General features: G+C 59.6%; 1 protein-coding gene across 1 annotated transcript; it reads right to left on the bottom strand.

The window, feature by feature from the left end:
- Nucleotides 1-432: 432 nt before the first annotated feature.
- On the bottom strand, nucleotides 433-7,282 carry SLC35E4 (solute carrier family 35 member E4). Its single transcript, XM_004615556.2, has 2 exons — nucleotides 6,053-7,282; nucleotides 433-1,407 (listed from the first exon to the last, which is right to left on the bottom strand). The coding sequence occupies exons 1-2, from the start codon at nucleotides 6,669-6,671 to the stop codon at nucleotides 974-976; spliced, it is 1,053 nt and encodes a 350-aa protein (XP_004615613.1). The 5' UTR covers nucleotides 6,672-7,282; the 3' UTR covers nucleotides 433-973.
- Between the last annotated feature and the right edge of the window lie 4,784 nt (nucleotides 7,283-12,066).

Raw genomic sequence — 12,066 nt, 5'->3', positions numbered from 1 at the left:
TGTGTGTGAGAGAGAGAGAGAGAGAGAGAGAGAGAGAGAGAGAGAGAGAGAGAGAGAGAGAGAGTCAAACCCAGGGCCTTGTAGAAACAAGAATCAAGGCACCTGCTCTGTGCTCTGTCCCTAGGCAGAAACAACTAGTCCTGGTTTTGCGCCAGAGCAGTGGGACCCTATAGTTTATTTCGTAAAAATTCTTCTGGGGCTGTGCGGAAGCTGTCATAGAGGAGGAGAGCCAAGAGGAAGGCCCAGTCACTGTCCAGCAGGTGGGCAATGGTGGCCTGGCCAATGGAGGGGCTTTGGGAAACAGCTTAGGTTGGGGCCTGGCCGAGTCCTGGCAGAGAGAATGTCCCACCTCCGGGGTGGCTGGTGGCCAGGGAGGGCCTCACCCCTTTCTCTACACTTCCGGGGCTGCAACCTCGAGGACCAACACTCGTGTACAAGCAAAAATAGTTTATTTGAGGATGGAAGACCCATCAATGGGGGGGGTCCCAGGGGTGAGGCCACCGCAGCTGCCTGGATTTGGCACAGACAATCCCCAAAGTCCAGGTGAGGAATGCCCCGCTGTGAAGAAGCCCTTCCCTGGGCCCCCTAGCTGCCTCCCCCACTTCCCGGAGGAAGGATTGTGCAACCGCCAAGACTCCTCATCATTGACGTCCTTGTCATAGTCAAGGTTATCAGAACACAGGTTCGCAGCGTCTGGCCCGAGAGCTCCGCATGCAGTCTCCACCAGTGTCACGAGCCCCACGAGCAGCGTCAGAGTCCAGGTGTGGCTCCACCATCCAGTGGCGAGGGGGACACGTGATAAGGAGCCGCAGGCAGGGACAGACGGGCCTCTGGGGGTCCCTGCTGAAGCCTCAAGAAGGTTCTCTCTGGCCACTGGCCCTGGCCTGGCGACCGCCCTTTCTCTCTCCTCTCCCCCTGGCCACCCGCCACGGTCAGATTCCAGCCAGGGTTGGCCCAGGCGCTCTCCCAGATCTTAAAGCCCCTTGTCCGGCCCGGCTCTCCGCCACAAACCCTTTCGGGTAGCCCAGGAGGCTACGAACTCGCAGTTGTGATAGAGGAACATTCCCGAGAGGGTGAGGGCGATGCCCGTGTAGCTGAGGGTGCTGAGGCGGCTCCCAAACAGGAACCGGGACAGGACGAGGTTGCCCACGACCGTGAGGTTGCCCAGGACGTGCACGGTGAGGGCGGAGGTGAGGGCCAGCAGGGAGAAGCTGGCCAGGTTGTAGAGCACGGACAGGAGGCAGCTGAGCAGGATGCAGGCCCAGAGCCGGGAGTCTGTGGGCGCGGGCGGGGCGGCCACGCCCGTCTCCAGCACCAGGGCCGCGCCCGCCAGCAGGCAGAAGCTAGGCAGGGAGGTGGCGTAGAGCAAAGTCACCGCGTCCAGTCTCTCCTCCTGCAGCAGGGCACCTGCAACCAGGACAGTGGCCATCAGCTCTTGGCGGGAAGGGACCGAGTGACCCGCCCCCACTCCTGGAAGCCTGTCCAAGCCCCCTGGGCAGGAGAAGGGGCTCCCTGCTCTGGGCGTGAGTGATGGTCCAGAATCCAGACTCAGAATACACGGCCGGTGCCCTGTGTCCTCCTGTCATTTAGCTGTGACCTGTGACCTGGCACTTAACCCCTGGGAGCCCAGGTAACCTTACCTGGCAGAGTACACCTTCAGAAGTCAAGTGCCCAGGAAATATAACCCGTACACCTGTGATGGGCTACTTCCAACCACTTCTCACAGGCTGAGACAATAATCTATGAAGCTATCCAAAGGTCAATAAACATGAACTGCTGCTTATAAACAAACCAGCTAACCTCAGGGGCTCTCAGGCACTAGAGAAAAAGCTTCCTGGTTTTGTGGCCTGCTGCCTGCTTCCTTTCCTGATCTGAGCCCCTCATTGCGTCTCAGGGACCCCACTCTGCAGAGGCCTGCAGAATATCCCAGCTCTGCCCCTTACCAGCTAAGTGGCTTTGACATTTAAAAAAAAAAATTGCTAGGGAGGGATTGGGAAATGGGGCAGGAAAGATAGTACAGTGGGTAGCGCCTTGCATGCAGCAGACCCAGATTCAATCCTGGCAACCCATGTGGTCTTCTGAACCCTCCAAGAATGATCCCTGAACACAGAACCAGGAGTAAGCTCTGAATACCTCTGGTGGGCCCCAAAGCAAAAAAAGAAAAAAGAAAAGGTGGGGAACAAGGAGACTCAGTGGTAGGGTGCTTGCCCTGCAGGTGTCAGGCTCTGAATTAGATCCCCAACACCACCACCACCACCACCACCCACACACAACAGGTTAAAATAAGTTGAATCAAAACAGGAGACCATTCATTGCTTCACTTACAAATAACCTTTGGGAGGACAAGGGATCAAAAAAGCCATTGTCTGGCTTGCCAGTCACCCACTGTTTATAATCCACTATCAGCATCTTTGCGATCAACACAAGAGCTGCAGAGGGGAAGCCAGGCCTGAGAAAAAACCTTGAGCTTCGCAAGGAAAGGGGAGCTCCTGCCACTTTGCCTCTGCGTGACCCGCGTCGGGGTGTGGACACTCAACCCCACCCGGAGCTTGCCAAGGGGTGTCGCCCATCGTCACAGGCGGGGCTCAGGTCCCGAGTAGTAGAAAGGGGTGAGCACAGTGTGGGGCTTCTCCAAGGTCCTAGCGGCAAGAAATGAGTAATCGATCCGGGCCCCCTCCCAGGACTCTCCGAATTTTCCGATGCATGCTCTCCAAAGCCGCACACAGACGCTTACTCATAAGCTAAGCCTAGAATAGGAAATCTTATTTCTCTCGGTTTCATTCTGATGTTTTGGCCTTGTTCTCTAGGCAACAGTCCCTCCAACTCAAGCATTTCTAGAAATGAACAGATAATTGGGATGCCTCTTGCTCCTCCGCTCCAAATTTAGCAGCACTACCAGCTCTGTGTGTGTGTGTGGCCCGCCCGCCCCGGAGAGCTGTGGGCCACTGGGAAGTGTGGAAACTTCAGGTGAATGTCATCTGGCCCAGCAGGAAGGTCCCTAACCTCCCACCTGCCCCTGGAGCCTATTCTAGACGCCCTCAGCCCTCTGCCTCCCCTTGCTGGGGGCAGACCACTGATCTGTGACCCCCATCCCAGCAGAGGCCACTCAAATGCCAGCCCGGGTCTCCTCGGGACCCTTTTCCGGCCAGTCCATCACTCTCATTTCAACCTCTCCTTCCTCTAGTCTGAAGCACTTTGGTTTGGGGGCCACACCTGACAGTGCTCAGGGCTTCCTCCTGGCTCTGTGCTCAGGGAATCAGATGTAGTGCCAGGGACCCAGCAAGTAAGTGCCTCCCCCTAGCACCTCTCTGACCTCCACTTTTTTTTTTTTTTTGCTGTTTGGGTCACACCCATCGATGCACAGGGGTTACTCCTGGCTCTGCACTCAGGAATTACTCCTGGCGGTGCTCGGGAGACCATATGGGATGCTGGGAATCGAACCCGAGTTGGCTGCGTGCAAGACAAGCACCTACCTGCTGTACTATCACTCCAGCCCCTCCGCTGGTGTTTTTTGTCTCAGTGTCTGAACCTGCCCAGGTTTCTACCAGAGGTGAACCTGTTCCCAGACCCACGGTCATGGCTTACTGCATCTCTGCCCTTCACCTACTGTCTGTGTGGAGCAATACGGGGAGGGAAGAGGAGGTGCTGAGCACAAAGTCCTGTGTCTACCAGTGGCTGGTCACCGTGGCCGCTGGGAACCCTCCCCCACCCCCCTCCCCACGCTGCCCCTGGCAGCTGACACCTGGTGCCCCAAAGTCTGTTTCCTCTTCCCAGAACGCCCTATCCTGCTCCAGCTGGGTGTAGGGATTGCTACTTTCCCCCTCCTTTGGGGGCACAGTGCTGGGGACTGAACCCAGGTCTCCTGCTTTACCGCTGAGCCTATCCCCAGTATCCCGGCCCCACCACTATTTCTATTATTATGCTGACCACTGCCTGCCTCCTCCCCGCAGCAGTCTCCTGAGGGCTGCCTGGGAAGAAGGAGGCGCCCCATCAGTGTCCACCTTAGCTCTGAGGCTGTCTCCTGCTGCTGTGGTCTCCACCTCGGGGTGTGTCCTGCCCAGCCTGAGCGCAGTGGGCAGGGCTCAGGTCAGGCCATGCCCCATGCATGGCTCTGCCTGGGCACAACATCCGCAAGTCTTTTCTGCAACTCTTTTTTTCTGGGCATGGAAGGTGGCATCACCTGAGCCTCTAGGAAGCCCCCCTGGGCCAGCGATTGGCCCAGGCAGGAGGAACGCATCTGAGGTTCTCCCCAACTCTCAGTCCAGCTCCCAAGGGTGCTGTCAGGAAGGAAGCTGGAGGCAGTCACTGACACTCTAGTCTGAATCTGGCGCAGGTGCCTGTCCTGGATCACCGGCAAGCAGACATCTCCTCTTGCCCTCTCCTCTTCCTCCCTGCTGGGTTCCCACCCGTTATTTTGGGGGGGCCCAGCCTCCTTAGCACCCCTCTTCGCACGCTCGGCCATGGAGCCTATCCCACCTGCCAGAGCCACTCATCACCCCATCACGCTGTGGGTCACAGGTGCTAGGGACACCGCAAACCAGCCCTTGCCCTCTCTGAGCTCCTGTCTGGGGCGGAGGCTGACAGGCTGGCCGTGAACCGAGGGTAGCAGGAGACATGAGGGAGGTAGGCCCCGGGGACACCATGAAACCTGGAGCCAGCACCCGGCCTCCAGACCAGGCAGATGACAGCCGGGAGCGGAGGAGGGAGCAGCAGAGGCCTCGCTGCCACCTGCTCCGCAGTGTCCAGGCGACCTGGACGTCCACGGCCTGTCCTGCAGGCAGACGCTTGTGGCTGAGGCGCCTTGAGCCTCTCTGCAGGTGTGTGGGCCTCGAAGCCAGCCGGGGCCTTCCCAGCCCTGCCAGGGAAGGGGCGGGGGAGCCCAGCTCAGGTTTCCCACTGCCGACTCATGCCCAAACTCCGTGCCCAGCGCTCATGTAACCAGAGGGCAAAAATAGAGCAAGGGCTGTGGCGTGGCCGCAGGGCCTGGGAGGAGGGAGACAAGGCCGCTGGGGCCTGGCTCTGAAGATGCCCACTTCTGCCTTCAACCTGGGGCCCAGCTGGAGGCTGCCCTTGACCCCAGCTCAGGCCCCCGGAGCGCCCCTCTCCGGCCCCCATTCTCTCTCTCGGGTCTGGATCTAAAGACCTCTGTGCTAGAAGAGGGAAGAGCAAGAGAACCCCAAGAGTGAGGGGGAGCCTGAGGCCCCCCAAAGCCAGAACCTGACAAGGTCACTGAGGTGGGATGACCTAGGGCGTGTGGCGGGACTGGCCTCTGCTGTCTCCCTAGGGTGGGGTAACTCAGGCGATCCTTAGTCACAAGCAGGAAGGCGGCCCCTCCCGCAGTTAGTTCTGGATCTGGAGTCTCCACCCTTCCCTGCCACCCCCTTCCAACGGAGCCTAGATCTGGAGGCCCATGGACCAGGGCTCTAGCCCCGAAGAGCAGAATGTACCTGGGTAAACCAGGAACACCCAGTCTCAGTTGCATCATCTGTACAATGGGGATGCAGGAGGTCGCCATGACTACTCAGCATCAACAAGCAGCTGAGGGTCTGTGAGGTAGCAGCGCCCAGGAAACCTCACCCACACTCAGCCCCGCCCCACCCCTATGCCCGCCTAAGCCCTGCCTCTCTCCTGACTTGCCATCAGCCCCTCCAGCTCCTTTCCCTTAACCATGACCCTGGCCCCGTGCAGAACCCAACAACTGGCTTTGGATTTTGTCTCTGTGACTCACTAGCAAGTCTCTGCACTCCCTGTCCAAAGGGGGCTCCTTCCTGGATCAGGGCAGGGGGAGACGCAGTGGCTTTCCGCCGCTAGCAGAACTCACTCCCTCTGGAGTCTAAGTCTGGGGCTCCAAACTCACGGAATCGGGGGCCCTTCTTGCGCCTCACTTTTTGTGCCTTCCAAAGCCCTGTGCCTTCGTTGTTTTTGCTTTCTTTTTTTTAATAAAAAAAATATGTACCATGGCCTAACAGCCATGCCAGCACATAACCCGTGCCAGGCCACAAAACCACCCACACTGACCCCCACCTCCTCCACCAGCGACCCCCACACTCACTCTGCTGAATGGACTTGAGGCCACGGAGGCAGGTGGCCACCAGCAGGAATCCGCAGCCCACGGGGGGCGCCCGGAGCTCCCCAGCCAGGCTGCAGGCAGCCCCCAGGCAGAGCGGGCCCATGGCCACAAACTGCAGTGGGTGATGGCGGCGACCCAGGAGCAGTGCCGAGAGGGCCAGTGTGATGAGCGGGGTGGTCGTGGTGGCCAGCTGTGCCAGGTCCAGGGGTACGGTGCTCAGGCCCACGTTGCCACAGGCCATGGACGTGCCAAAGGTGAGGCTGAGAAGCAGCACCTGGCGGCGGGTCTGGCCGGGCATGGGGCGACGTGCCCTTCGGTGGCAGGCCAGCGCCGCAGCCAGCATGTGCAGCGCCGACAACAGCAGGGGCCGCCCGAAGCCGTGCACAGTGAAAATCCACTTGTTGAGGCTTGACATGCTGGCTCCTGCCAGCAGCCACACCAGGGCTGCCACGGCCACCCGGGCCCGGCCTGGCCACCCAAGGGCCTGCGGGGCTCTGGGGGGCCATTCGGGGGACCCAGCCACCCGAGCCTGGCCAGACATTGCCACTGCCTCCTGCGAGGTCATCCCGCCTTCATGGTGCTCCAACGGGCAGCGGCACATCCGTACCGGGCAGGCAGGTCAGAAGGCCGGTGGCTCTCCAGGGATCAGCTTTGGGCCACCAAAGGGCCTTGCTTCGGGGCCGGCTCAGGTGTCTGGTCCTCCTCCAGATTCCGTTCCTCCCTATGGCCAAGCTCCGGGTCGTGGCTACTGAGGTGCCAAACCTCCTGGTGCTGAGTCCGGCCTACGACGCTCGGGACAGCGCCGGCCGGCGCCAGGTGCAGCCTCCACTCGTCTCCCGGCTCGTGCTCACGCTTAGCTCGGAGATGGAGCCTCCTTCCTCGTCCTCTTCCATCCAGATCCCAGGACCACCCCTCCCCGCGTGGGCTGAGGCTATGCCCAGGCCCCGCAGGGGCGATCCGGGTTCCCGCGCGCACGTCTGCTGGGGTCGCGGCCGGCACCCGCCCACCGTACCCAGGCCCTGACAACCACACGCCGAGCCGCGCTCCGGCCGCCGAGCTCCGCTCGGTCCCGCTCGGGCCTGCGCTCCAGCTCGGGCTCCCGGCGCTCCCGGCGCTCCCGGCCGCTCCCGGCCGCGGCTCCCGCCCGGCTCCAGCCCCTGCGCGACCCGGCGGGCGCGGCCCCGAGCTCCCGGCCCCGCCTCCGCCGCCGCCCGCGCCCCATCCGGAAAGTGGGGCCCAGCCCCCGGCGCCGCCTTTGGCACGGCCCCGCCCCTCTCCGCCCCCGACACGCCCCTTGGTCAGGCCCCGCCTACAAACTGCCGCTTCCCGGTGCTGCCTCTGCCAGGCCCCGCCCCCAACACTCCCTTGACACGCCCCACAATCAGGTCCCGCCCATCCCCCGCCGCGTCCCGGCGCCGACTCGAGCCCGGCCACGCCCCGCGACCAGGCCCCGCCCACTCCTCGTATCGCCCCGGCGCCGCCCCCTCCACGCCCCCTCTCCGCCCGCTCACCGCCCCTCCCTTCTCCAGTCCCGAGTTCGCTCTGTGCGGGGAATCCTTCCATCACCATCGCGGGCGGGCGGGCTGAGCCTGCTCCCCTAACCGGTAGGGATCAGGCCCCTTCCTCTCCCAGAGTCAAACCTACCCCTGACCCATAGAGATCAACGCAGGGCAGGAGACGCACGTGTATTTTCTCACGGAGCCCAATAAAAAAATCTCAGACAGAAGCCTCCATCCTCCATAGCCCCCCCAATTCAGAAACAGTTTCTGGCCACATTTATGTCCTCTTGACCTCAGCATCTAGGAGAGTTGGACAGAGGAGTCCCTTAAGGACTGCTTCCAAACCACCGCGTCTCCTTCTTCTCCCAGTCCAAGGCGGAGCCCCCACCCCTACTCTCAGGACCAGCGGAGGGACGCTGAATCACCATGGTCACCCAGTTTCCATTCCCTCGCCATCACCCCTGTTCCAACCGCAGGGCACCCAGAGCTGACTCATAGCTGGACGTCTGGGATCCACCCACTGACAGGGACCTGGGCCGGGAGGCGAAGCTAAGTCCCTAGCCCCTGCCCAGGTCTTGGCTTTCCTCGCTGAGCCACAGATGCTTTCCCGGCTCCGGGCTGCGCAAACACAGCAGCCTCCAGAGCAGGACCGCTCGGTCGGGATTCCAGGCACGCCCTGGCCTCTCTCAGTTCTGATGTTCAAGCGTCCAAGGACCAGGCAGGTGCCCAGTGCCGCTTGCCAGCCTCTTCCCTGACGTCGGGCTTCCTTCCTAGCAGAAGCTCCTGCCCACTGGGCCACGGTTCACCCCTGCTGTCTGCCCTTGATGACAGCAAAACTGTTGGGAGAAACTAGCAGTGCCTCTTAGCCCGGTCAGTGGCGCCCTCTGGCGACGAGACCTCAGAATTACTGCACGTTGTAGCCAGGGCGGGAGTAGGGGGACGGGGTACGGCCCCTCGCCGCCCTCTCACTGCCCGCGCCCCGCCCCACCCTCCTTCAGGCCACGCCCCCCGTCCCAACTGCTGGCACAGATTGATTAAACCTTCTTCCAGATGCGCACTCCTGGCGCAGGTATCTGCATCTTGCCCTTGACCTCTGGTTATCCTAACACCCACAGATCACGCCCTCAGAGGCCAAATTGTAGGACAGGAAAGTTTAAGGGAACTAGGAGAGCATTTTAGACAGTTTCTTTCTAGAAGGAGCGCAGGGCATAGGGGCTGGGACGGGGGGAGGGGGCGAGGGCGGAGGACGCAAAATGGCCCGCAGAGAAGCAGCATCCTATCACTTTCACAATTCCTGAAAAGGAGAAATCAGGAGCACCGCCTCCCCAGTGCTATAATCTTTGCGGGATTTTGTCAATTCTCAGTCTTCTGGGGCGGGGGCGATGCTCAGGGATTACTTTTGACTCTGCTCTCAGAAATTACTCCTGGTGGACTTGGGGACCATATGGGGTGCCAGGGATAGAACCCGGGTGAGCTACGTGCACAGCAAGCTCCCTTCTTGCTGTACTATCTCTCCATCCCCATTAATAATTTCTAAGATTTCTTTTTGGCCACACCCAGTGGTGCTCAGGCTCTGTGCTCAGTGATCACTCCTGCCAAGGCTCAGACTGTATGGGTGCCAGGGATTGAACCTGAGTCAGCTGTGTGCAAGGCAAGGAATCTACCTGCTGTATTTATACTCTGGTCCTGATATCAACTCAAAACTAATGCCTGAACTGGGTTGGTTGGTTGTGGCAGGCTATGAAAATCTATCTACACCTCCTCCAAGACTTTCCCAAGAGGCTCTCACTTGCCCTGCCCATGAAGAATGAGGGTTAACGAGGGTATAGGCTGGGTGGGAGTTGGGAGGGAAGCTGAAGGCAGGGAGTGTGTGAGGGGAAGGGGGCGGGTGTGGAGTCCCGAGGGTGATCCCAGAGGGGCACCTAGCCAAGACATAGAAAGCACCATTAGCTGCCAGGAGCAGAGAGGTTCAGGCCAGCAGCTGGACCTCAGCCCCTAGACATGCCAGCAGCTCAGCTTGGGAGGAGGCAAGGTGACCTGGATGGAAGGGGGGGGGTTCTGTGGTGGTGAGGGCTGATGGGCAAATTCAGATCAGGTGATCCAGAGCCCCCATTCCTAACCTGCCTCCACCTGTAGGCAATAAGTTCTCCATAGGCTGGAAGAAGCCCAGGAATCCCACTTTATGGGCACATCAGGGCACTTTATGGGCACACCACACTCCTGGACATCCAAAAGCCCAGAGCAGCCTACTTTTGACCCCAGAATCCCAAATTCCCGCAGATCTGAGAGGTGCCCTTGGGGGAGGTGATATTCAGGAAGCAGGCTGGGAGAAACTCGGGGCAGGGGGAGGGCAGGGGGAAGGATACTGGTGGGGGAGAGGACCCCATTTCCAACAAGTGGGCTGTGAAGGCTGTGAAGGAGCATCTCCCCTTTTGATGCATAAACATCACCAGACACAGTGCTTTGCAGCAGGGCCCTCAGTTTCCCCTTCTGTGATCTCGGAGGACTACAGCTGTGTGAACCCAGTTTGCTGAGTCCAGGCCCATGCACAGCTGTCGGGAGGGCACGCAGGGGCAGCACAGGACATGACTCTCCTCTCCCCTCACCCCTTCTCAGGATTGGCCCATGTGCGATTCCCCCACCCCCAGGCCCATGTCCGAGGGTGGGCAGTGCCAGGAGACCCCACTCCGGGCTGAGAAAGGAAGTGGGGCTGGGGCCTTGAACTCGACATTGTTAGCATCCTGGCCGGGTTCCCACTCAGAGCTGGCTTAGGGTGATGGCAGGGAGCTGGGGACATGCTGGTGCCTTGGCTGTCGGGGTGGGGGTGGGGGTTGTTTGTTCAGCAAATATCCTGATTTGAGAGGATTCAGGCACTTCCGGCTCACCAGATGCACGCCTTCTAAACAGTCTCTGCGGAGAGATCACCCCCGGCTGATCCCAGGGTGCTCCCTCTGGTGAAAGTGTACCCCAGGCCCAGCCTGGCCTGAGACCTTCCACAGCCAGTCCCCCCTCTGTGGAAGGGGCCCCGGCTCTTCTTCAGGGGCGTCTCCGGGGCTTGGGGGGACAGCAGAGTGTGGAGCGCTGTGACTGGTGTGCAGGGCTCGGGTCACCTGGTGAGGAGCTTGGCTCTGCCACCTTCAGGCACTGTGACCACAGACAGCATCACAGTCCCCCTCGGGGACTAGGGGGTCCAGGGCACTGACATTGCCCCGTAACAACAGGCACCAAGTTTTCATTTACTGTTCTCATTCTTTGGCATTTGTTTCCATATAAAAGTGTTTCTGAATCACCTTCTTGTTTCTGTGTGGTTTTAGAGGGGGCCACACTCAGTGGTGTGGGTTTGATCCCCAGCACCGTCTACAGCCCTGGAGCCGGAAGGGAGTGGTCTCTGAGCAGAGAGCTGGGAGTCCACCCCGCATACCCCTAAACTAAAAGCCTGTGGGCAGGGAAATGACTTGGTCAGAAACACAAGTTTTCCCTAGGTTAACTTCCCTGCACCCCGTTTCCCCCAATCTGGGAATGGGGAAGAAACCCCCCCTAGCACCGAGCTGGGAGTAGCCCCCCGAACCACCAGGTGTAGCCCCAAAATGTAACAAATGCCTTGTGCAGAGTAACACTGCACCCCTAGAGCTCAGTTCTAACAGCCGCTTGCCGGCTTGTTGCCACCTCCAGGAGCTGCCGGTATCTCAGTGCCTGCTCTAGGGAGAGGGCCCTGTAGTCTGTGGTTTCCGCGCCACACCCAGTGTGCTCCCCAGCAGCGAAGCCCCTGATGGCAGTTGGGGTGCTTTCCATACCTGAACCCCAACTCCTGTGGGAAGCCCAGAGCCTGAGCTCCTTGGGAGTAGACCCTGGGGGTCAGGGTGGTCCCTGACTGTGTATATGGGAAGAGCCGAGGCCCAGAGCCAGAGCAGCAAGGCCCAGGGTCCCCCGGCTGAACTTAGACTCAGAATTTTGGCCATACAGCACACCTTCTCCAGATGGAACCCTGGCGACACTGAGCAGCAACTAACACGGCTCCAGGATTCGGGACTGGGACAGATCCGAGCCGCGCGGCCGCTAATGCGGCCGCGCGACCTTTTCTAAAACCTGAAAACATACAATCTTTGAATGGAAAACTAATTATCAAATGCCTCCTTATTAGGGTTATCTTGTTTGGGGATATAACTCCCACAACAATAGTGAGTTTTGTGTTGAAATATGGAACGTAATCAAGGTGAAGAGAAAATAAAGTGAGGTTCATCAGTTATACAGTTGGTGTGGGGGGTGGGGGGTATAACAGGGATTTTGGTGGTGGAATATGGGCACTGGTGAAGGGATGGTGTTTGAATACGGTATAACTGAGACATAAACCTGAGAACTCTGTAACTTTCCACATGGTGATAAAATTTTAAAAAAAATAAAAATTAAAAAAAAAAGAATTTCGGCCATAAACTATTTTTGAGGGGGCTTGCGGGGGCTACTCTGGCTCTGTGCTCAGGGGTTGTTCCCAGCGGTGCT

The sequence above is a fragment of the Sorex araneus genome, chromosome 9 (assembly GCF_027595985.1).
Source record: "Sorex araneus isolate mSorAra2 chromosome 9, mSorAra2.pri, whole genome shotgun sequence".
In the NCBI taxonomy this organism is placed as follows: domain Eukaryota; kingdom Metazoa; phylum Chordata; class Mammalia; order Eulipotyphla; family Soricidae; genus Sorex; species Sorex araneus.
This window is presented reverse-complemented; position numbering and strand designations above follow the sequence as displayed.